The sequence below is a fragment of the Dendrobates tinctorius genome, unplaced genomic scaffold (genome assembly GCF_039654945.1).
Source record: "Dendrobates tinctorius isolate UK_male_01 unplaced genomic scaffold, ASM3965494v1 ptg000060l, whole genome shotgun sequence".
Taxonomy (NCBI): domain Eukaryota; kingdom Metazoa; phylum Chordata; class Amphibia; order Anura; family Dendrobatidae; genus Dendrobates; species Dendrobates tinctorius.
Genome location: NW_027361728.1, coordinates 35613461 through 35639157, shown reverse-complemented (window position 1 = coordinate 35639157; position 25697 = coordinate 35613461). Strand labels below are relative to the sequence as shown.

The following is a 25697-nucleotide window of genomic DNA, read 5'->3' as shown; positions in this document are numbered from 1 at the left end:
TGCACAGTTTCTTCACCCATTAATTAAAATAGGTTACTTGCATTTTTTTTTTTTAAAATATGGCGCTTAAAAAACTTGCCAAAAACTGATCGTTAATGTCTTATCTGTCACTTTAGGTGGATCTTCAGTCCTACTGTATATAAGCAGTAACTTCCATTCTAGAATTATTGCTCTGCAGACAATACCGTCCCAAATGGTTAAATAGCAATTTCAGCAGATTTCATGCACACAAACACAATAATAAAAAGATAATAAGCTTCATATCTAACGAGAAAAACAACGCTAATGTGCCCCGGGAATGTTTCCAGACACAAACACTGGACAACCTTGTGATTTCTGGAAACTAGCCAGAGATATTAACCAGGGTATTCTGCAGCTGCAGAGCAATAATAATGTAACGTATACCTTGCAAACAGCAGAGAAAATATGACAAAAGATCTAAACTGTAAAAAGTCAGAAATCCACAGTGCATGAAGAAATCAACAGGATTTATTCCCTTCTCCCAGAGTAACCTGAGAAAAGACAGGAGGAAGAAACACATATACAGTATGTACGGTGTATGGGAAGCATAATATATGTAGATATTTATACATATACATGAAGTATAATATATGTGTATATATATACACACACATGAGCGTGCTACTGTGAAAAGGCCGTCGCTCCCAGCTGTTAGGAAAGCTTCAGTCTGAAAAGCTTCAAAAGGTGAAAAAGATGCAGCATACCTGTTTCATTTCATATCTGAAGTAAATAAATGTAACTGCAAAAAATAGAGACTGAAGCAACAGTATGAAAATGATAATTCCAGCCAGAGGGAGATAGGAGGATCCTGGAGCAGCCTTCATGTTCATGGTAGGAGGTTTGCTGCCTGAGTGGTGAGGTGCACTCTCCTCTACGCCCTATTATAGGGAGGGAGGAACATTCTTTCGCTTTATCTTACTGACTGCTTTAACCATGGCTCTTATACAATCTGATTTTATTTGGTTTCAAGTTTACAAGAGTTTCTACTGGCCTCTGTAAGAGACAAGTGCTTCTCACTAAATTAGAATATCATCAAAAAGTTAATTTATTTTAGTTCTTCAATATAAGAAGTGAAACTCATATTATATAGAGTCATTACAAACAGAGTGATCTATTTCAAGTGTCACTGGCGGACACAGGCAGAAAAGGACCCCTGTGGAAGAACAACACATGGGCTCTTTGCAGCCCAAGATCTCCTAAAAATGCAAAATTGCACCTGCTTTGGAGGTATAAATGGGCCCCCTCACCTCTTGGGCCCCTGTGCAGATGCACAGGTTGCACAAATGATATGTCCACTCCTGTCAAGTGTTTATTTCTGTTAAGGATGATTAAGGCTTACAGTAAGTAGCGAGGCTACCGGGGAGAGCAAAGAAGTTGGTCACCCCGGGCCCCATTCTCTGAGGGGGCCCACCCGGAGCTACGCTTCTGTAACTGTAGCAGCGTGTACAGCACGCTGATACAGTTACATTCTGCGGCAGAGCAGGGAAAATCAATCCCTCTGCTCTGCCATCTGGCCGCTATGGGGCCCCTGAGCAGTAGGGGGACTTAGTGCCAGCAGTGGGCCCCGAGCCTGTCATCGCAAGTTCAACTGTATCAGCTAAATGCCAATACAATTGACCGCATTGAGGAGATTGGGAGCATTACGATCCCTTTCCCATCATCCCCCTCTCAGTGTCCGACGTCCCTGACGCAGACACTGACAGTGGGCACGATGACGTTGTAAGGAGGTGGCCAGTCCCCTCAATTGCACCCTCCTCTTCGTCTGTGTGACTCCCTGTACACTTTCTTGTATATATGTTTTATGTGTAATATAATGTATGTCATATTATGTATTGTGTATGTTCTCCTTTAAATGTCTGTGCAGAGTTAGGGACGGGCAATAGCTAAATGGGGAGCTGGGTTGGCAGCCAAGAAGGGACAGGAATCGGCTGCTCCTCAGAACTTCCTGGGACTCTGGCCAGCGCAGACGTGATTGTCAGACGGGTCACTGCCTGACCCGCTCGGGCAGGAGAGGTCTGTTGCCCTGGACTCAAAGAAACCCAGGGACTCAGGAAGGGTCCCTAAGACTACAGCAATGAAGACTGCAACATGGGTTCCAGGACTCTGGAAGGGCCCTCCGCTTCTGAAGGAGTAATACCGGCGTATGGACTACTGTCTATCTTTGGCTTCTACAGCTGCTATGGGTGCAGCTGTGGAGAGTTTCAGGGACAGTTCAGGAATCCAGTGTTGTACTCTTTTTTTTTTTTCTCTTTTTTCCATTCTATTCCATCCCTGTTTATTAAACATTTTTCCCCGTTGGACAACAGTTGCCTTTGTGAACTTTGCATAGCCTGGACCACTGTGACCAAAGGAGAAGGTAATCTGTGGGGACAGAACTGTGCTGGACCCGTCTGTCTATGTGCAAGGGACTGGGGGTGCTCGCTGATAGTGTGCTCAGTGGACTTTACCTATGCACTGTAACTTTAAATAACCCAGCCACAACTACCCCTCCGATGCCCTTGTTACGTCACTACTCGGCACCCGCTGTCGGGAGATATGTAGGCTCTCGGAGAAGGGGAGGAACAAGGGTAAGTATTGTATTTTTTCTTTCTGGGAGTGCATTATATTACATAGAGTCTGCCTATGGGGGGCTGCATTATACTATAAAGTCTGTCTATTGGGGTGAATCATACTATATAAAGTCTACCTATAGAGTCTGCCTATGAGTCTGCCTATGGTGAGTGCATTATACTATATAGAGTCTGCCTGTGGGGGGCTGCATTAAACTATAGTGTCTGCCTGTGGGGGGATGCATTATTCTGTAGAGTCGGCCTATGGCGGGTGCAATATACTATAGAGTCTGCCTATCAGGGGTGCATTATATTAAAGAGTCTGCCTATGGAGGGTTGCATTATACTATAAAGTCTGCCTATAAAGGGCTGCATTATACTGAGTCTGCCTATGGGAGTGCATTATACTATATGGAGGCATATGAGGAGTACATTCTACTATATAGAGGCCTATGGGTAGTGCATTATACTATATTGAGGACTATATGGTGCATTATACTATATGGAGGCTATCTAGGGGGCCATGATACAGTGTGGAGATTACAGTGATGGGGCCATCATACAGTGTTGGATGTTATGAATGGGTCACCGAGGAGGAAAACAGGACCAAGCCAAGTCACAGAAAACCAGAGAGGTTGGTAACTACGCGGATTGCAGAACCCTGATCCTAACCACACAACTAACAGCAGCCATGGAGCATACCTACGATGATTCTAGATGCCTCGTCACAGCCGGAGGACTAAATAAGCCTAAAGCAAGAAAAGGGAAAATCTAAAACTGCCCCGGAGCAGACCCCAAAGGAATAGACAGCCCCCAGACATGTATTGACAGTGAGACAAGATGAAAACACAAACACAGGTAGGAAAACAGGCTGAGCAAACGATGGGGCCCACACTAGCTAGAAAGGACAGGAAAGGAAAAATACTGTCTGCAATCACGCCAAAAAACCCTCCAAAAATGTCCAACACTTCTGATAGCAAAAAATACCCTGAAGTCACTAGACTTCTCCCACTATATCAGCACTCTGGCATATTCTGAGAACAGAGCAAAAAGAGGCCAATCTAATAAGGGACAAAAAGCAAACTGGCACATACAGTGACATAAGAGTGGAAATTCAGCACAGCCCCAGCCGGGGCTGGCTGACCACACATAAAACTGAATAGACCAAACCAAATCAAATGTTAACATTAGAAAAGACGACTTTGCTTGAGAAGGCAGGAGACCGGGCAGAGGGATGAAGTGGGCCATCTTGGAGAAACGGTCCACCACTACCAAGATGACTGTACAGCCGGAAGAACAGGGTAGGTCGGTGATGAAATCCATGGCAATGTGTTCCCAAGGAACCGAAGGGACAGGCAATGGAAGCAGCAAGCCGGATGGAAGTCGTCGTGGCACTTTGTTTTTAGCATAGGAGGGACAAGAGGCCACAAAATCGAGCACATCTTGGAGAAGCATGGGCCACCAGTAGTGACGCGTGATAAGGGCAAGCGTCTTCTTAGTTCCGGCATGGCCGGCCAGTCTGGAGGAGTGCCCCCATGGAAGGACCTTTCGCTTGAGGTTTTCAGGCACAAGAGTCTTGCCAGGAGGTGGAGAAAGCCAGTTCACTGGAGCCACTGTGATGATTCTAGTTGGGTCAATAATGTGCGAAGGTTCCTCCACTGTTTCATTTGGCTGGAAGACCCTGGACAGAGCGTCGGCCTTGGTGTACTTGTTGCCGGGGCGAAAACGGAGCTCAAAGTCAAATCGGGGAAAAAATAAGGACCATCTGGCCTGATGAGGATTGAGTCTCTGGGCAGACTGGAGTTAGGCCAAGTTCTTGTGATCCGAGAAGATTTCAAAGGGATGGACAGCCCCCTCCAGGAGATGACGCCATTCTTCCAAGGCCAATTTTATGGCCAAGAGTTCCCGGTCGCCGATCGAGTAGTTAGACTCGGATGAAGGCCTTAGAAAAGAAGCCACAGGGATTCAGATGACCGGAGGGCGGATCTCTGGGACAGTACTGCCCCGGCACCTGTTGAGGAAGCGTCCACCTTGAGTACAAAGGGTCGGTTGCTCTCGGGACGATGCAACACCGGGGCCGTTGAGAAAGCCCGTTTTAAGGTCTGAAAGGCCTCCTCCACCTCAGTTGTCCCTTTACGGACCAGATTATAGGCTCCCCTGAGGTCTAGCTTGGAGAAGACCCGAGCCCCTCTGAGACGGTCAAACAGCTCCGGAATAAGTGGAAGAGGATACCTGTTCTTGATGGTAATCTCGTTCAAGCCCCTATAGTCAATGCACAGCCGTAGAGATCCATCCTTTTACTTGAAGAAGAAAAACCTGGCTCCCGTGGGCGAGGAGGACTTCTGTATAAAGCCTTTGGTGAGGTTCCCCCGGACGTACTCTGACATGGCTACAGTCTCTGCGGGAGACAGGGGGTAGATTCTGCCCCTTGGGGGGGGTTGAACCGGGGATTAGTTCAATTGGGCATTCAAAAGGCCGGTGTGGAGGAAGAACCTCCGCTTCCTTCTTATCAAAGACATCAGCGTAGGAACTGTAGGCTGAAGGAAGGCCCGGAAGGTCTGGAGGTGGCCGAGGAGCGGCCGCCAGATGGACAGGAGTCAGACAGCGAGCTTGGCACGGGTGCCCCCAGCAGAGTATCTCCCCTGAAGACCAGTCGAGAACAGGGTGATGAATCCTTAACCATTGAAGACTGAGTAGAATCGCATGGGAGAGCTTGGGCAAAACGTACAAGGCTATCTTCTCTCGATGTAAGGCTCCGACTTGCAACTCCACTTCCTCAGTGACCAATGTGATGGTCTCCTGTAGCGGTTTGCCATCCACTGCGGCAATCAGGCGAGGATTACATAGTCTAACCACGGGAATTTGGTATTTGTCCATCTCTTCACACCGGATGAAGTTACCTGCTGAGCCCGAATCCACGTAGGCCACCTCGGATCCACATCTCTCCCCTGAAACCACAATAACAGATATAGTTAGAGGTTGAGAGGAATCATTAGCACCTAGGGAGGCCTCTCTTACCTGACCTAGGTGAAGGAGTTTCCCAGTCTCTCAGGACATGTGCGGACAAAGTGTGATAAACCTGCGCAATAGAGGCATAGGCCTTGTGCCCGCCTCTCTCTCCGACGCAACTCGGCCAACTTGAGGAGATCTACCTGCATGGATTCGACCGAGGGGGGAGAAGAGGACCCGGCAGGACGGGGACTAGCAGACCGAGTAGAAAGGGAAGCTGGTCTAGTGGACCTCCTGTCTCTCGCTGACTCCCGAGCGAGCACCTGGAAGCGAAGGTCAATGCGGGTGGCCAGCGAGATAAGGTCCTCCAAGGTGGTCAGGGTATCCCGACCCGTGAGTTCATCCTTTATTTTGCTCGAAAAACCGCGCCAGAATGCCCCTACCAAAGTCGCGTTATTCCAGCCGAGCTCAGAGGAGATCGCGTACTGCCCGACCGTGAGAGAACCTTGATATAGGTTAAAAAGGGACTCGGTGAGAGAGGCAAACCGACCCGGCTCATCGAAAACCCTGCGAAAAGTATCCAAGAAGATTGGAAGACTCGAGACAACGGGGTCGTCCCGTTCCAGGAGAGGGTTCAGCCAAGACAGGGCCTTCCCCTCCAGATGGGACATAATGAAGGCCACTTTGGCCCGGTCAGAGGGATATTGCTGAGGCAACCATTCAAAATGGAGGCTACACTGATTTAAGAACCCCCTGCAGAGCTTGGGATCACCAGTAAACCGAGGCTGCTTGGCGAGGCGTGATGCCGGGAGACCTGTAGAGACGGGGGGAGGAGTCGGGATCGTGGTGGCAGACTGGAGGACCGACAAGCGGCTATCAACGGAGGCCATGTAACTCAAAATATGGGCTTGAGTATCTCGTTGCTGACCCAGCTCCTGTTGAAGACTGGCCAGTTGAGGGGCATTTCCAGGATCAGCCACCTGCAGGGCCGACAAACGGGTGTCCATAGACTTCATGACAGACATGATGCGTCCCTGATTCTCCCGCAAAAAGAGCAACTCCTTTTGGGTAGCAGCAGTAGTACCGGCGGAGTCCATGGCCTGATCGTACTGTTACCATGGCTGGTCAGGTGAGGCAAATCTCCAGGAGAGGACCCTCTTGACCGTGGCACCGAGGGGCCCCGGGCGAGCTGCCAGGTGGAGCCGACCCCTATACAGGGATTGTTAGGAGCAGGCCCAGGGGTTCGGGTACCATGATAGCCGGTACCGAGAGGGGCGGCTCAGAACGGACTGGAGTAGGAGTGAGAGACTATAGGAGGCAGGGTCCGAGTAGGATTGCAGGGCCGGACCAGGGATAGCAGGATGAAGCGGGATCACTGGAGACAGGACTGGAGTAGGACGGTAGGACTGGAGCGTGGCTAGCAGGATGGGGCAGGAACACGGGAGGCAGGACTGGAGTAGGACTGGAGCGTGGATAGCAGGACGGAGCAGGAACACGGGAGGCAGGACTGGAGTAGGACGGTAGGACTGGAGCGTGGATAGCACGACGGAGCAGGAACACGGGAGGCAGGACTGGAGTAGGACTGTAGGACTGGAGCGTGGATAGCAGGACGGAGCAGGAACACGGGAGGCGGGACTGGAGTAGGACTGGAGCATAGATAGCAGGACCCATGGAGTACCGGACTGCGGGGCTGCTGCAGGGACCACGGAGGGCAGGCCTGAGAGGCTGCTGCAGGAATCACGGAAGACAGGACTGCGAAGCTGCAGTGAGCACACGAGGAAGCACGGCTCAGTGTGCTAGCAAACACAGCGATCAGGCGCCTCCCTCAAGGGGGAACAGCCTGATATGCCCCTGTCTGGTCTGCCATTGTTCCGTCGGTGCTACCGTGTCAGGGCATCGCCGGAGCACAAGTAACAGAAATGAAGCGCGGCCGCGCCCTATGGCGCATGCGCATTGCATGCAAGACACCATCGGCCACGGGCCTGTCAGAAGGGACCGCCGTGGCTGTCGGACGGCGGGGGGCTGTGGCGCAGGAGCGGAGTTCGGGTGAGTATGCAGTGGCGGCATGACAGTCTTTGTTGTAATTTCTGTAGCCGAGTCGTGGCTGGAAGAAGTTGTCATGTCGTTCTGGGTCAGATGGAAAGCGATGTGAAAAGTGAACGATTCCATCAGAAAGAACGTCAGCTGTAAGTTATTATTTGTAACTGTACTGTGATCTCTTATATGTTCCATAGGACTTGTATCTACCACTGACTATATGAATGTAATATAAATGTTGGTCTTTATATAGAGATTATTTTCTGCAACAGTGCAGTCCACTGCAAAGGTTCTCCTACATCTACTATTAGGGTGCATCACCCAGTTGTAAGCAAGGTTACATGGTTAGTTTGGTTCCCTGAACCAAAACACTAGCAATTCCTCTGCTTACAGCCAAAGAAAACCCAAAAGTCTTTACCTCAGTAAATTAGGATAATTTATAAAGTAATACCAGCTTGAAAAATCATTTTAAAATCCAAAATGTTGGCCTACTGAAATGTATGTTCAGTAAATGCACTCAATACTTGGTTGGTGCTAATTTTGCATCAATTACTGCATCAATATAGCGTGGCATGGAGGAGATCAGTCTTTGGCACTTCTGAGGTGTTATGGAAGCCCAAGTTGCTTTTAATAGCAGCTTTCAGCTTGTCTGCATTGTTGGGTCTCATGTCTCTCATCTTACTCTTGACAATACCCCATAGATTCTCTATGGAGTTAAGGTCAGGCCAATCAAAGTACAGTGATACTGTTGTTTTTAATCCAGGTATTGGTACTTTTGGCAGTGTGGACAAGTGACACGCCCTGCTGGAGAATGAAATTTCCATCTCCAAAAAGCTTGTAGGCAGAGGGAAGCATGAAGTGCTCTAAAATTTCCTTGCAGACGGCTGCACTGACTTTGGTCTTGATAAAACACAGTGGACCTACACCAGCAGATGACATGGCTCCTCAAACCATCACTGATTGTGGAAACTTCACACTAGATCTCAAGCAGCTTGGATTGTGTGCCTCTCCACTGTTCCTCCAGACTCTGAGACATTGATTTCCAAATAAAATTCAAGATTTACTTTTACTTTCATCTGAAAACAACATCTTGGACAACTGAGCAACAGTCCAGTTCTTTTTCTCCTTGGCCCAGGTAAGACGCTTCTGGAATTGTCTATTGGTCATGAGTGGCTTGATACAAGGAATTTGATACTTGTAGCCCATGTCCTGGATACATCTGTGTGTGATGGCTATTGAAGCAATGACACCAGCAATAGTCCACTCCTTGTGAATCTCCCCAAAATTTTTGAGTGTCCTTTTCTTGACAATCCTTTCAAGGTCGCGGTTCTCCCAGTTGCTTGTGCACTTTTTCTAGCACACTTTTTCCTTACTGTACACTCAACTTTCCATTAATATGCTTGGATACAGCAGTTTGTGAACAGCCAGCTTCTTTAGCAATGACCTTTTGTGACTTACCCTCCTTGTGGAGTGTGTCAATGACTGCCTTCTGGACATCTGTCAAGTCAGCAGTCTTCCCTATGCAAATTTATTAGAAAACAAAAACAAATATCACATGGTCATAAGTATTCAGACCCTTTGCTAAGACACACATATTTAAGTCACATGCTGTCCATTTCCTTGTGATCCTCCTTGAGATGGTTCTGCTCCTTCATTGGAGTCCAGCTGTGTTTAACCCCTTTACACCCAAGGGTGGTTTGCACATTAATGACCAGACCAATTTTTACAATTCTGACCACTGTCCCTTTAAGAGGTAATAACTCTGGAATGTTTACATGGATCCTGGTGATTCTGACATTGTCTCCTTGTGACATATTGCATTTCATTTTAGTGGTAAAATTTCTTTGATGTAACTTGCATTTATTTGTGAAAAAAATGAAATTTGGCGAAAATGTTTAAGATTCCGCAATTTTTCAACTTTGAATTTTCATGCCCTTAAATCACAGAGATGTGGCACACAAAATACTTAATAAGTAACATTTCCCACATGTCTACTTTACATCAGCACAATTTTGGAACCAAAACTGTTTTTGTTAGGAAGTTATAAGGGTTAAAATTTAACCAGCGATTTCTCATTTTTACAACACCATTTTTTTTGGGGGGGGACCAAATCACATTTGAAGTCACATTAAGGGGTCTATATGATAGAAAATTCCCAAAAGTGACACCATTCTAAAAACTACACCCCTCAAGGTGCTTAAAAACACATTTAAGAAGTTTATTAACCCTTCAGGTGCTTCACAGGAATTTTTTGAATGTTTAAAAAAAATGAACATTTTTACTTTTTTTCACAAAAAAATTATTCAGGTCTAATTTTGTTTTTATTTTCCCAAGGGTAACAGAAGAAATTGGACCCCAAAAATCATTGTGAAATATGTCCTGAGTATGCTGATACCCCATATGAGGGGGGTAACCACTATATCGGAGCATGGCAGAGCATGGAAGGGAGGGAGCGCCATTTGACTTTTTCATCGCAAAATTGGCTGGAATTGAGATTGGACGCCATGTCGCATTTGGAAAGCCCCTGATGTGCCTAAACAGTGGAAACCCCCCCACAAGTGACACCATTTTGGAAACTAGACCCCCCAAAGAACTTATCTAGATGTGTGGTGAGAACTTTGAACCCCCAAGTGCTTCACAGAAGTTTATAACGTACAACCATAAAATTAAAAAATCATATTTTTTCCAAAAAAAGATCTTTTCACCCCTAATTTTTATTTTCCCATGGGTAATAGAACCTCAAAAGTTATTGTGCAATTTGTCCTGAGTACGCTGATACCCCATATACGGGGGTAAACTACTGTTTGGGCGCATGGTAGAGCCCGGAAGGGAAGGAGCGCCGTTTGACTTTTTCAACGCAAAATTGGCTGAAATTGAGATTGGACGCCATGTCGCATTGGAGAGCCCCTGATGTGGAACGTATGAAATATATATCTCATGGGAATCAGAAATAGTGCGAACATATAAATCCCTTAAAATGAATTATTTATTTTATACATTAAAAAACACCTATCCCAGTGAAAAATGGCCAATGCCAAAAATAACCAGACCTACGCTGGGATGCTACATAGCCCTACTTTAAGGCTCACTGATACCTTCCTAGCCGTGGAGGTTGGCACCCTAAAAACGAGAATTGGTGCCCCCACTCAACGTGGACTATCCCTCACTCCCCTACCAGTCCCTATTCAGACAGGAGGGAAAACAATAATCTGATAGTGCAGAAATGAAACTTCAGAATGCCCTAAGCTCAAGCAAACCTTCATCATGCATCATCTGGGTATCATATATGGATATGACGTTTATTGATTGATCCTCCTGATGAACCGCTATAGGCGGGGAAACGCGTCGGGTTGACCTGCACATGATAAGTGACTTTGTTTATTATACTATGATTTATATACCCTTGAGAGGGGTTAGTTTGTATTATCTGTCTGTTGGACATATTAGTTTGTCACATATGGTCATGATGTGGAGGTAATAGATTTTTTATCGTTAATAGTATCCTGGGGTCCTACTTTAGCCTAAGGCAACTTTAATGTTCATTGCTATAATATCAGATGGGCATACCTACATATGACAAGCAATGTATTGGTTAATATACCACTGTGTGGGGATTCTATCAGGACAACATCAATTGTTTGAGGTTTGCTTGAGCTTAGGGCATTCTGAAGTTTAATTTCTGCACTATCAGATTATTGTTTTCCCTCCTGTCTGAATAGGGACTGGTAGGGGAGTGAGGGATAGTCCACGCTGAGTGGGGGCGCCAATTCTCGTTTTTAGGGTGCCAACCTCCACGGCTAGGAAGGTATCAGTGAGCCTTAAAGTAGGGCTATGTAGCATCCCAGTGTAGGTCTGGTTATTTTTGGCATTGGCCATTTTTCACTGGGATAGGTGTTTTTTAATGTATAAAATAAATAATTCGTTTTAAGGGATTTATATGTTCGCACGAGAGCCCCTGATGTGCCTAAACAGTGGAAACCCCACACAAGTGACCACATTTTGGAAACTAGACCCCCCCAAGTAACTTGTCTAGATGTGTGGTGAGAACTTTGAACCCCCAGGTGTTTCACTAAAGTTTATAATGCCCGAGCGTGAAGATAAAAAAATCATATTTTTTCCCACAAACATGATCTTTTAGTCCCCAATGTTTTATTTTCCCAAGGGTAACAGGAGAAATTGGACCCCAAAATTTGTTGTCCAATTTGTCCTGAGTACGCTGATACCCTATATATGGGAGAAAACTACTGTATGGGCACACGTCGGGGCTCGGAAGGGAAGTAGTGACGTTTTGAATTGCAGACTTTGATGGAATGGTCTGCGGGCGTCATGTCGCGTTTGGAGAGCCCCTGTGCCTAAACAGTGGAAACCCCCAATTCTAACTCCAACCCTAACCCCATCACACCCCTAACCCTAATCCCAACTCTAACCATAACCCTAGCCACAAACCTAACCCTAACTAATCCCTAACCCTAATCCCAGCCCTAACCCTAACTTTAGCCCCAACCCTAACCCTAGCTTTAGCCCCAACCCTAACTTTAGCCCCAACTCTAATCCTAAGTTTAGCCCCAACCCTAACCCTAACTTTAGCCCTAACCCTAACGGGAAAATGGAAATAAATTTTTTTTTATTTTTCCCTAACTAAGGGGGTGATAAAGGGGGGTTTGATTTACTATTTATAGCAGGTTTTTATGCTTTGCAGCTGTCACACGCTAAAAAACGCTTTTTATTGCAAAAATAGTTTTTGCATCACCACATTTTCAGAGCTATAATTTTTCCATATTTTGGCCCTCAGAGTCATGTGAGGTCTTTTTTTTTTTGCGGGATGAGTTGATATTTTTATTGGTACCATTTTCTGGCACATAACATTTTTTGATCGCTTTTTATTATGCTTTTTGGGAGGCAGAATGAGCAAAAACCAGTAATTCATGAATTTCTTTTGGGGGGGGCGTTTATACCTTTCTGTGTGTGGTAAAATTGATAAAGTGTTTCTATTCTTCGGGTCAGTACGATTACAACAATTCCTCATTTATATCTTTTTTTATGTTTTGGTGCTTTTTTACAATAAAAACAATTTAAATTAAAAATAATTATTTTTGCATTGCTTTATTCTGCGAGCTATAACTTTTTTATTTTTTCACTGATGATGCTGTATGGTGGCTCGTTTTTTGTGGAACAAGATGACTTCTTCAGCGGTACTGTGTTTATTTGTATCTGTCTTTTCCAATGTTTATTATATTTTCTTTATTTAGGAATTTTTAATTTTACACATTTTTTTTAACTTTTTTACTTTATCCCAGGGTTGGACATCACTGTATTATATCAAATCACTGATCTGACACTTTGCAGAGCACTGTGTCAGATCAGCGAGCTGACAGGCAGTGCAGGAGGCTTGCCGGTGCCTGCTCTCAGCAGGCACTGACAAGCCATCTCCCTGCAGGACCCGGAATGACCCCGCAGCCTGTTATGATTCAGTCACCGAGGAGGATTACCAGGGAATTAGCTGAGCAACCAGGAAACCAGAAAGGTTGGTAACTGAGCGGATTGCAGACCCCTAAACCTAACAACACAACTAGCATTAGCTGTGGGACGTGCCCACGATGCCCTAGACACCTCGGCACAGCCAAAGAGTTAACTAAGCCTAAAGCAAGAAAGGGGAAAGCTAAACTGCCCCGGAGTAGAACCCCAAAGGAATAGATAGCCCCCAAACATATATTGTCGGCGAGACAAGATGAGGCACAAATGCAGGCAGAAAATAGAGCGAGCAAATGATGGGGCCCAAACTGTCTAGATAGGACAGGACAGAAAAGATACTGTCTGCAATCACCCAAAAACCCTAAAAAATCCAACATGTCTGATATACAAAAACACTGAGGCCACACGACCTCTCCCCCACTAGATCAGCATTCTGGTGTGAACTGGAAGTAAAGCAAAAGAAACTAATATAACAGGGAATTAGCAATACTGAACACAATGACATACTGTGACATATGAGCGGGGTCCAGCACAAATCCCAGCAGGGAATAATGCTGAACCCACACAGCAAAGCAGAAAGTAGAGAAAGGCAAAAACTATATCAAATGAAAAAGATTCCAGCAAACTAATAACTTATCTGAATGATGCAAGACCAAGGAGGGGAAAAAGAAGAGAAACCAAATCACCAGCAGCAACTGAAGGAAGCTTGCTCACTTAAATCCTCCCAGTCTGTAACCCCTGACTTCCAATCATCGTCTTCAGGTGAAACTTCTGTCAACATGACCAGCTCCACTACCCGCAGCAACCACCAGAGGGAGCCCCGACTCAGAAGTCAGATCAAGAGAGATCACAACAGCAGCCATCTTGGATCCGGGGTCCTACAGGCAGGATGCCTTTGGAACAACGCGATCACAGGGAGATGGGAGAAAGTTCCACAAAGTCAACTATCATTGCAGCCCTCCACCAATCAAGCCATCATGTCAGAGTGGCCCAATGGAAGCCTCTCCTCAGTGCAAGACATAAGAAAGCCCACATAGAGTTTGCTAAAAAACACATGAAGGACTCCAAACACTATGAGAAATAAGATTCTCTGGTCTGATGACACGAAGATAGAACTTTTTGGTGATAATTCTAAGCGGTATGTGTGGAGAAAACCAGGCACTGCTCATCACCTGCCTAATACATTCCCAACAGTGAAACATGGTGGTGGAAGCATCATGCTATGGGGTTGTTTTTCAGCTACAGGGACAGGACAACTGGTTGCAATTGAAGGAAACATGAATGCGGCCAAGTACAGAGATAACCTAGATGAAAACCTCTTCCAGAGTGCTCTGGACCTCAGACTTGGCCAAAGGTTCACCTTCCAACAAGGCAATAACCCTAAGCACACAGGTAAACAACAAAGGAGTGGCTTCAGAACAACTCTGTAACCATTCTTGACTGACCCGGCCAGAGCCCTGACCTAAACCCAATTGAGCATCTCTGGAGAGACCTGAAAATGGCTATCGACCAACATTCGCTATCCAACCTGATGGAACTGGAGAGGATCTGCAAGGAAGAATGACTGAGGATCCCCAAATCCAGGTGTGAAAAACTTGTTGCATGATTCCCAAGAAGATTCATGGCTGTACTAGCGCAAAAGGGTGTTTCTACTCAATACTGAGCAAAGGGTCTAAATACTTAGAATACTTATGACCATGTGATATTTCAGTTTTTCTTTTTTAATAAATTTGCAAAAATTTCTACATTTCTTTTTTTTCAGTCAAGATGGGGTGCAGAGTGTACATTAATGAGAAAAAAAGATCTTTTTTGAATTTACCAAATGGCTGCAATGAAACAAAGAGTGAAAAATGTAAAGGGGTCTGAATACTTTCCGTACCCACTGTAAGAGATTAACCTTTTGTATTGAAGAACTGAAATAAATTAACTTTTTGATGATATTCCAATTAATGAGAAGCACCTGTATTTGTGTATCTGTGAGGAGCAATCTACAAACTGTGGAGAAATCTGAAGGCTTTTTACAATCACATTATTAACCGGTTAACAATCATAGGAAAGTAGAAAATGAAGAAATGTCTATCACGTTTACCCCATCACTCACCAACTTAAAGCCACTCAGACCCTGCACTAAAAGTGAAGTATTCTACTTTTCTCCAAAGGTGCAACATAAGCTGGTGTCATAAGTTTATGCCCTTTAATGCTGTCTTCTATAAACAATATGGTTAGATTTGGATAGGTTTGCCCAGTAATTATTTGCCTCTATCAGAAGAAAGAAAATAAAAAGACAACCCCAGTCCATATTCCCTATAAATTAGCGTTGGCGACTTTATCTAAATGTACGCCATGAAATACTACAAATACCCTGTTTGGGAAAAATTTAACCACACCTTCACTGACAAAATCAGTAGTTTAATGGGGGGTGCCGAATCCACATCCATAGCAATTAGCTCCTATATTTTTATTTATTTATTATGCATTGCTCATATTTCGCTATCATATTCCTCAGCGCTTTACAGACATTATAATTGCTGTCCCCATTAGGGCTTACAATTTAAATTCCCTCTAAGTATGTCTTAGGATTGTGGGAGGAAATCGGAGAACCCAGAGGAAACATACGAAAACACTGGGAGAACATACAAACTCCTGGAAGATGTTGTCCTTGAAGAACCAAACAAAGAGAACCTCGAACTTATGGTCTAAAAGGGAAGTACAAGTACTAATTGATGTTTTTTTTAATAAAAATACCTTTATTAAACAGAAATGGTAATTGGTAGCACTACAACAAAAATGTGCCCGTACTTGGAATATAGGGTAAATAATAAATAAGGCAATAAAAGCATATAGTAAAGGAGAAAACAGCAGACCAAAAAAAAGGTAATGATAATAAATGCATATAAATTACAATCACATAGGTAAAGCCCAAGATAACACCAAAGCAAAAACAAAGTAAAAAAAGAAAAAAAAAATGGTGTAAAAAATATCTAAAATAAAGATTTTTATAGACCATAAATACTGGTGTAATCCCTACTGTCTACATAAAAAAAGAGAAAAGATATATAACTAAAAAAAATTATAAGTACCAGGAAATATTGGTATTCATATATACTAAAAACAGAGTTACAGTAAGGAGTTAATAAGTGTATGTGGGGAAAAAAAGGGTAGGGTTGTACCAAAAAGTGACCCTACAGCTATATGTAGAAAGAAACAATAAAAGGTACAATAAATACTTAGTGAAAGTGAGAGCACAGAGTAAGTGCAAATATAGGGTACTAAAGTGTAATAGCGGCAGCTCAGGGGAAATCATAAAGGATTATACCTTTAAGGTCCGCCGGTCCAAGTACAGCACACACCTCGACGCGCGTTTTGGAACTGAATCCTTCGTCAGGTTGAAACCCAGGACCCCAGCACTGCAAAGCAACAGTGCTAACCACTGAGCCACCGTACTTCTTGTATATTAAAATGCAGGTCAACCATCTGCTTACTGAACAAGTTACTGGATTTGCATTTGTCACCAGAATTCACACTACTCATTTCATACATTATTCAGTAGGTCTCTTAGACTCAATGAGAATGATGTATTTTATATGAAAATTCATCCCTAAGTGGCTGTATAATCATGAAAATTTAAATGAATTCAGCTGTAAAATGAGAGATCTCATGAGTCTAAGACTATTCAGTCTTTTCCCACGCAGTCTGATTGCTGCAGCATTTACTGAACAAGAAATGCAGCAGCAGGGAGGAGGGGCAATGAGAAGTTTTTAATCTGAGAGAGTCAGAGAAGATTGAGGAGAAACTATTGAAAAGGATTATATAGTCATTTGTAAATAGATTTTCCAAGGAAGTATACCAGTCTCATGAGGACTGATTTAATAATGTATGTGCAACAATACAAGTACACATATTTGGTATCGCTGTGTCTGTAACGACCCGCTCTATAAAATTGTGCCAATAGTTAACCTCATCGGTGAACACCTTAAAAAAATAAACAAAAAAGAGACAAAAAAACATGCTTTATCATGATACTGTTATGGTTCTGCAGCACAGGAATAGGGTAGGAGGGGGGAAAACTGACCCTGCACTATGACTATGCTGATACCCTACGATGGAGTGGGCGACCCATTCCTTTGAATAGACCCACCGACGATCCTAGGTTAATCTCAAGCGAAGACCTATAGATAGGGGGAAGGAGGTCGCTGAAACATCTAAGGACTGGGTACAAAAACAGGTCACCTCCTAGAAGAAAACAAAGAGAAGGCTGCAGAAGCAAACTGAAAACAGAAACTAAGACTAGCAGAACCAGAGGTCCCAGCACTGCACTAATTAAACACACAGAAGGCAAAGCAAAGCTCCAAGCCAGAACTCAAGCGAATTAACACTGTTGTCCAGCAAAGACTGGGAGACAGGTGCAGGTTAATAAAGGGTGATACAATCACCTGACCCAAGACAAACCCACCAGGGAGGTAGTCGTGGCAGACAGTGGCAATACTGGCACACCCTAGTAGTGATGATCGAGTATACTCGTAGCTCGGGTCTCCCCGAGCATGCTCAGGTGGTGTCCGAGTATTTTGGCGTGCTCGGAGATTTAGTTTTGGTCGCCTCAGCTGCATGATTTGCGACTGCTAGACAGCTTGAGAATAGATGTGTGGAATGTCTGTTTGAATTCCCACATGTATTCAGCCTGTCCATAAGTCACAAATCACGCAGCTGAAACGCCGAAAACGAAATATCCGAGCATGCCAAAATACTCAGAGATCACCCGAGCATGCTCAGGGAGACCCGAGCAACGATGCTACTCGCCCACCACTACACCCTGCAGTCCACTCACTTGCAAATCAGGATCCATTCCACACTGCCGGGTTCCTTCTCTTTTAACACCACACAATGACAGTCAGAGTCCAGGTTCATCTTCAACAAAACAATTTTACTCAGCTCATCCAGTTTAGTCTCAGAAACAGCACAAGATTCTTCGCAGAATATCACCATTCCATTCCCTGTACTGTCCCTCACTTCTCCAGGAATATCCAATGGATCCGCTGGCACTGCAGCTTCCTTACTGGTCAGACTAACCCACTCAGGAGTTCCCCGCCCACTCCCCTCTCCAAAGTGAAGTCGAAAAATGGCTCTTCCATTCCTTACTAGGCCATAGGCTCGGACATTTAGGGTTGTTCCCACAAAGTTCTGAAGCTGCCCAGATATTCCTCCTCACCATGTGACTGTCAGCTCTAAGGCCCTGGACTGCTGGGCTCCTTGGCTTAAAAGTTCCCGTGGACACGACTGTCCTGTCCTTGCTCCCGGCTCACACACTACACTTAGACTGACTGACTCCAGGAAGCTCCCACAACTACCTTGTCTTAGCCCCTCCTAACTAACCTAATCATATTCGTCTAACTAATCCCTATCCTATACTATTATGCTCACCCTACTGGTCTAAGTCCTATACTGTCCCTATATCTTTATGTGGGGGAAGCCAGGGCCGTAGTCATGGCTGACAATGGTTGCTCAATCACAACCTGGTCTCTCTGTCACATGCACACAATGTCCCCTTTGTAGCATACCTTTCTTTCCACTTTTGGATCCATCAGAGTCCCCTCTGATATGCTGAGGATTTCCTTCTGACAGTTTCTTACAAAGAGAAGCAGAGTCCAGTTCCAACTTAAAATAAACGATTTTACTTGGTTCCAAACTTAGTACATCAGGCTCAGTCACAGAAGCAACATAGGGTTCATCACAGAGTACATCCTTTCCTTTCCCTGTGCTTTCCCTCACTTCTTCTGGAAGGTCCCAGGGTCGTACCGACTCGTCCGGTACTGCAGCGTTCCTTCTGTTCAGCCTCACTAACTTCAGGAGTTCCCCCTGTCCATTTCACCCCAGACATAAGGGCATCTGCCCATGTAGGTGGCTGCTGCATATTGGAGCTGCCCTGCATTCCTTTACTGCTGTGACCTTAAGCCCACAGGCTCTGGGTGACTGGGCTACTTGCTAAACACTACATGGCCAACTACCCTGTCTGGGCTCTCAGGCCCTACTGACTAAAATGTGGGAAACTCACTGACTTATCCACAGTTGGCCCCTCCTATGTAAACTAGTTCCTATTACTCTATCTTATCTTGTTGTATTCTAATATGCCCCCCCTCTAGTCGCTAATCTGCATACTATGCTTTCCCTTTAAAAGTATATTAGAAATTAGTTTAGATTATAAGCTATTAGATAGTTAGATTACAAGGGGGACTTACAAGGAAGAAATTTTCGGGTAGGTTACCGTAACAAGCTACCCATTCCTTCTCGCTTTTCCCAGCTGTTCAGTTTTTTTGATACGGTGTGCAGTGAGATACAGGGCCTAAAACTTGATCCTAGCAAAGACAGAAATTTGAGTAAGAATGAACAAATGGTCATTGCAAAATTGGGTGCCAATCGTGATTTTGTAATCCGCGAAGTGGATAAAGGGAGGAATTTGGTCATTTGGCCGGTTGAGTTATATCTTGAAGAAGCTAAATGCCAATTATCCAATTCTGACTGTTATTAGGTTCTCCCTTCGGATCCATCATGTGCTTTTAAGGCTAAATTAGATCGTCTATTGGACTCTGCCTTTGCATGCAACATTATTAACAAACGGGAAAGGGAGTTTATGACAAGCCACCACCCAAGGTCACCGACCTTTTACATGCTTCCAAAGGTCCACAAATCACTTCAGGCACCTCCAGGTAGGCCAATAGTGTCCGGGATAGGTGGCTTGTTGGAACGGCCGTTTATATATGTGGACTTCTTTTTACAGCTGTTGGTATCTTCCCTCAGGTAATTCGTGAGAGATTCCACTTTCCTGATTCAGCATCTACAGGATCTCAATGTTCCTCCCGACACTTGGCTTAGAACTCTGGATGTAGAGTCTCTTTACATCTGTATACGTCATGATCTGGGGGTGCAGGCTGTCTCCTTTTTCCTGGACCAGAATTCATCAGGTGATAGAAAACATGACTCATTTCTGCTGGACTTGTTATTTTTCATACTGGACAAAAATCACTTCATCTTTGATCGTGTCCACTACAGGCAAGTTACGGGCACCGCGATGGGCGCATGTTGTGCGCCCTGTTATGATTTTGCCTCCTACGGTGACTCAAACAGAAATGCTAGCTAAGTCCTGAAAACCAGAGAAGTTGGCAACTATCAGATTGCAGACCCCTGAACCTATCAACACAACTAGCAGTAGCCGTGGGGGGTTCCTACGATGACCTAGACCCCTCGATCACAGCCGGAGAGATACATAGGCCTAAAGAAGGAAAGGGGAAATCTAACTGCCCCAGAGCAGACCCCAAAGCAATAGGCAGCCCCCCACATATAATGACGGTGAAGCAAGATGAAAACACTTACACAGACAGAAAGACAGGCTGAGCAAAGACGGGGCCCAAAAACTACCTAGATAGGAACGGATAGGAAGGCTGCTGTCTGCAATCTGCAAAAACCCTATCAGAGACAAAAGCCAACAAGCTGATATAAAAATGGCCCTGAAGCAACTAAGCTTCAAAACTAAATCAGCACTCAGGTACCTTCAGAAGACAGAGATCAAGGAACACTGCACACTCCAGGAGGGAGTGGCAGAATCCAAAAAGCAAGAAAAACAAAAACAAATCTTAGATGCAAAAAGGCAAAACAGAAAACTTAGCTTTAGGAGAGCAGGAATCAGACTGGTGTCCAAGAGTCCACAGAGAAATCACCCGCAGGGCAGAAAGGGCGTAGGCTGCCTTAAATCCAGTCAGTGACTCCACTCAGCCAATCGTCTTCATTAGTCCCAGGTGTCTGATAATCAGGCTCACTACCTTCCTTCACTAGAATAGGGAGTTCACCAGGCCTCAGTGACGGAGGGGAAAATGAACTCACAAAAGCGCCCTCATATGCGAATCTCTTCTTGGGGTGGTGGGAAGTCACCTGGGTGTTCTGTCTTGAGTTCTTTTCCACTCATGTTATTCAATGGTACCGTTACATTGATGACATTTTGTTTCTCTGGACAGGTACCCTGGAAGATTGCCAACACTTACGGATGCGGTAGGGCATATGACCATGTCCACCCTTGCACTGACAGTTACCCGCCTCCCGTTGCCCGAAAAATATTCTGGGGATGGCGCCTCCTGCAGGGGTTTTATCAGCCAGTGCTCGATCCATCTGGAGCTGCTGGCTGCGCAATTCCCTACAGAGCGGGCCAAGGTGGCCTTTATTATATCCCTACTGTCGGGCAAGGTGCTGGAATGGGCTACTGTTATGAGTTCATTTTCTCCTTCACCTCTGATGTCTGATGAACTCCCTCTGCTGGTGAAAGGAGGTAGTGAAATTGATCTGGATGGGAAGAACCTGTCATCTGAACAGGTGGAGTGTGATTGGACATCCGGAATTTCTGAGTTGATATAAGGCAGCCGACGCCCTGCAGGGTTGCTGGTGATCCTTTCTGCTCTGAGCTCTGGCATCCAGTTTAGTTCCTGTCTACTAAAAGCTAAGTTTTTGCTCTGCTATTTTTCCATGAGATTTTGTCTGTTTTCTTAGTGTGTGTGTTCAGTTGATCTCTTTGCTCTGTCTTCAGAATATACCTGAGTGCTGATATAGTGATTTTGAAGTCTAGTGACTTCAGGGCCTTTTCTATCAGACGTGTTGGACATTATTTTTGGCAGGGTTTTTTGCGTGATTGCAGCCTGCATCTTTTCTGTCCTTTCCTATCTAGTTAGTTGGGCCCCATCGTTTGCTCGGCCTGTCTTTCTGTCTGTGTTTGTGTTTTCGTCTGTTTTTCACCGACAACACATGTTGGGGGCTGTCTATTGCTTTGGGGTCTGCTCTGGGGCAGTTTAGATTTCCCCTTTCTTTCTTTAGGCTTATTTAGCTCTCCGGCTTTGTCGAGGGGTCTAGGGCACCGTAGAAACCCCCCACGGCTACTGTTAGTTGTGGTGAATAGGATCAGGGGTCTGCAATCTGCTAGCTACCAACCTCTCCGGTTTTCTGGACTTAGCTTGTGTTTTTGTTTTTTCCTCCTCCGGTGACTCATTCACGACAGAATCACCAGCCATACCGCAGATTCTAGGGTACTCAATAGCAGGAAAGGATTGTAAAAAAAAAAACTGTCAGAATTTTTTTTTTGTGTATATTTTTTCCTCTATTTCTCTGAGGCCGTAGGGGGAATTTTTTCTCAATGGAGATTAAGCAATTGTCTGATTGTGTGGAGCAGCTCACTGCTGAAGTGCAGGGAATTTCCACCTATCTTGCTCATTCACATGCTGCTGAACCAAAGATCCCTACTCCTGATGTGTTTTTTGGGGATCGGTCTAAATTTTTGAATTTCAAAAATAATTGTAAATTATTTTTTGCCTTGAAGCCTAACTCATCGGGGAGCTCCGTGCAGCAGGTTAAAATTGTCATCTCTTTGCTGCGCGGCGATCCCCAGGATTGGGCGTTTTCTTTGAAACCTGATGATCCTATTCTAACTAATGTGAACGCATTTTTTCAAGCCTTGGGGTTGTTGTATGATGAACCTAATGCTATTGACCAGGCTGAAAAGGCCCTGTTGGCATTGAGCCAGGGTCAGGATTCTGCAGAGTTGTACTGTCAAAAATTCCAAAAGTGGGGGTCCTTACTACCTGGAATGATGGTGCCTTGGCAGCTCTCTTTCGGAAGGGTTTGTCAGAAACCGTAAAAGATACTATGGTGGGATTTCCTGTTCCCTCTGGTCTTGACGATTCTATGTCATTAGCCATTCAGGTTGATCGGCGTTTGCGTGAACGCAAAACTGCATGAGAGGTGTTGCCGCCTGTTGAACAAATGTCTGAACCTATGCAATGTGATAGAGTTTTGTCTAGGGCGCAACATCAGGAGTTCAGAAGGCGTAATAAGCTGTGTTTTTTTGTGGAGATGCTTCTCATGTTATTTCTGTCTGCCCTAAACGAGAGAAACGTTTTGCACACACATTTGCTGTGGGTGGTGTTCAACATAAGTTTCTTCTGGCAATTACTCTGATCTGCTCCCTGTCCACATTTTCCGCTAAGGCTTTTGTGGATTCGGGAGCAGCTCTGAACCTGATGGACTTGGATTTTGCTAAACGTTGTGGGCTTCCTATGACACCTCTGCGGACGCCTATCCCTTTGAGGGGTATTGATGCTACTCCTTTGGCGAAGAATAAACCTCAGTTTTGGACCCAGGTGGTAACGCGGGTCGCCCCAGACCATCAAGAAAATTGCAGATTTTTGGTGTTGCATAATTTGAATGTACCATTGTTCTGGGGTTTCCCTGGTTGCAAATCCATAATCCAGTTTTGGATTGGAAATCTGTGTCTGTGGTGAGTTGGGGTTGTCGGTGTGCCCTTAGTGACGCTCCTGCTTTCTCCACCTCTCCCCAGTCGCATGATGTTCCTGACTATTTGGCTGATTTTTATGATGTATTTAGTGAGAATGAGTCTGCGTCTTTGCCTCCTCGTAGGAGTTATGACTGTGCAATTGAGCTGAGCCCTGGGTGTAAATTTCCCAAGGGTCGACTTTTCAATTTATCTGTACCCGAGTACGAGGCTATGCAATCCTATATTAAGGAGTCGTTGGAGAAGGGTCATATTAGACCATCCTCTTCACCCTTAGGTGCTGTTTTTTTTTTTCGCGGCCAAGAAAGATGGTTCATTAAAGGCCTTGTATTGACTATCGTTCCCTCAACAAAATTACTGTTAAATATCAGTATCCGTTACCCCTGATTTCTGATCTATTCTCCAGAGTTAAAGGTGCTTGCTGGTTTACCAAGCTTGACCTCAGGGGGGCGTATAATCTTATTCGCATTAAGCATGGGGATGAATGGAAGATGGCGTTTAATACTCCGGAGGGACATTTTGAGTACCTGGTGATGCCTTTTGGGCTCACTAATGCCCCTTCTGTATTCCAGTGTTTCATGAATGATATTTTCCGAGACTTTGTGGATACATTTTTGATCATCTATCTGGATGATATTTTGATCTTTTCCAGGGATTGGGACTCTCATGTGGAACATGTTCGGACTGTGTTCCTGATTTTGAGGGAGAATTCCCTGTATGTCAAGGGACCGAAATGCCTTTTTGGGGTACAGAGGATTTCATTTTTGGGATTTATTTTGTCTCCGTCAACTATTGAAATGGACCCGGCCAAGGTACAGGCCATTTATGATTGGGTTCAGCCCACTTCTATGAAGGCCCTCCAGAAGTTTTTGGGTTTTGCTAATTTTTATCGTAAATTTATAGCTAATTTTTCTGGTATTGCCAAACCATTGACTAATTTGACTAAGAAGGGTGCTGATGTGCTGAATTGGTCTCAGGAGGCTGTTTCTTCCTTTCAGGAGCTGAAGCAAAGGTTCACTTCTGCTCCGGTCTTGCGGCAACCTGATGTCTCACTCCCGTTTCAGGTAGAGGTGGACGCTTCTGAGATTGGTGCAGGAGCTGTTTTGTCCCAAAAAGATCCTGTAACATCTAAAATGAATCCCTGTGCTTTCTTTTCCTGAAAGTTCTCCCCATCCGAACATAACTATGATGTGGGGAATCGGGAACTGTTAGCCATGAAATGGGCATTTGAAGAGTTCAGACATTGGTTGGAGGGAGCTAAACATCAAGTCGTGGTCCTTACTGACCACAAGAATTTGATTTACCTGGAGTCGGCCAAACGCTTGAATCCTAGACAGGCTAGGTGGGCCTTGTTTTTCACACGTTTTGATTTTGTGGTCTCTTTTCTTCCGGGCACTAAGAATGTCAAGGCAGACGCCCTCTCTAGGAGTTTCTTTGCTGATTCTCCTATTGTGACCAAGCCTGCTACCATCTTAGGTGAGGGGGTAGCTTTCTGCCATCTCGCCCGATTTGAGATGTGCTCTGGAAGAGTTCCAGGAGGACAAACCTGAGCATTGTCCCATTGGAAAATTGTATGTTCCTGACCAGTGGAAGAAGAGAGTGATGTCTGAAGTTCATTGCTCTGCATTGGCTGGTCATCCAGGTATTTTTGGTACTAGAGATCTGGTGAGTTGGTCTTTTTGGTGGCCCGCTTTGTCTCGTGATGTCAGGAATTTTGTGCAGTCCTGTGGGACTTAGAATCATAGAATCATAGAATCATAGAATCGTAGAGTTGGAAGGGACCTCCTGGGCCATCTGGTCCAACCCCCTGCTCAAAGCAGGATTCGCTAAATCATCCCAGTTAGATGTCTGTCCAGCCTCTGTTTGAAGACTTCCATTGAAGGAGAACTCACCACTTCTCGTGGCAGCCTGTTCCACTCATTGATCACTCTAACTGTCAAAAAGTTTTTTCTAATATCTAATCTGTGTCTCCTCCCATTCAGCTTCATCCCATTGCTTCTAGTCTTTCCTTGTGCAAATGAGAATAAAGTTGATCCTTCTACAATGTGACAGCCCTTTAGATATTTGTAGACAGCTATTAAGTCTCCTCTCAGTCTTCTCTTTTGCAAACTAAACATTCCCAAATCCTGCAACCTTTCCTCATAAGACAGGGTTTGCAGACCGGTCACCATTCTGGTCGCTCTTTTCTGAACTTGCTCCAGTTTGTTGATGTCTTTTTTAAAATGTGGTGCCCAAAATTGGACACAATATTCCAGATGAGGTCTGACCAAAGAGGAGTAGAGGGAAATAATTACTTCACGTGATCTAGACTGTATGCTTCTGTTAATACATCCTAGAATTGCATTTGC

General features: G+C 44.9%; 1 protein-coding gene across 1 annotated transcript in view; it reads right to left on the bottom strand.

The window, feature by feature from the left end:
- The window catches only part of TNFSF10 (TNF superfamily member 10), a 36180-nt gene extending 35317 nt beyond the window's left edge, over nt 1–863 (bottom strand). The window contains exon 1 of the mRNA XM_073578837.1: nt 726–863. Within this exon, the coding sequence (XP_073434938.1) occupies nt 726–851 (126 nt within the window). The 5' untranslated portion in view covers nt 852–863. The remainder of the gene's footprint in view (nt 1–725) is intronic.
- Nucleotides 864–25697: the final 24834 nt, after the last annotated feature.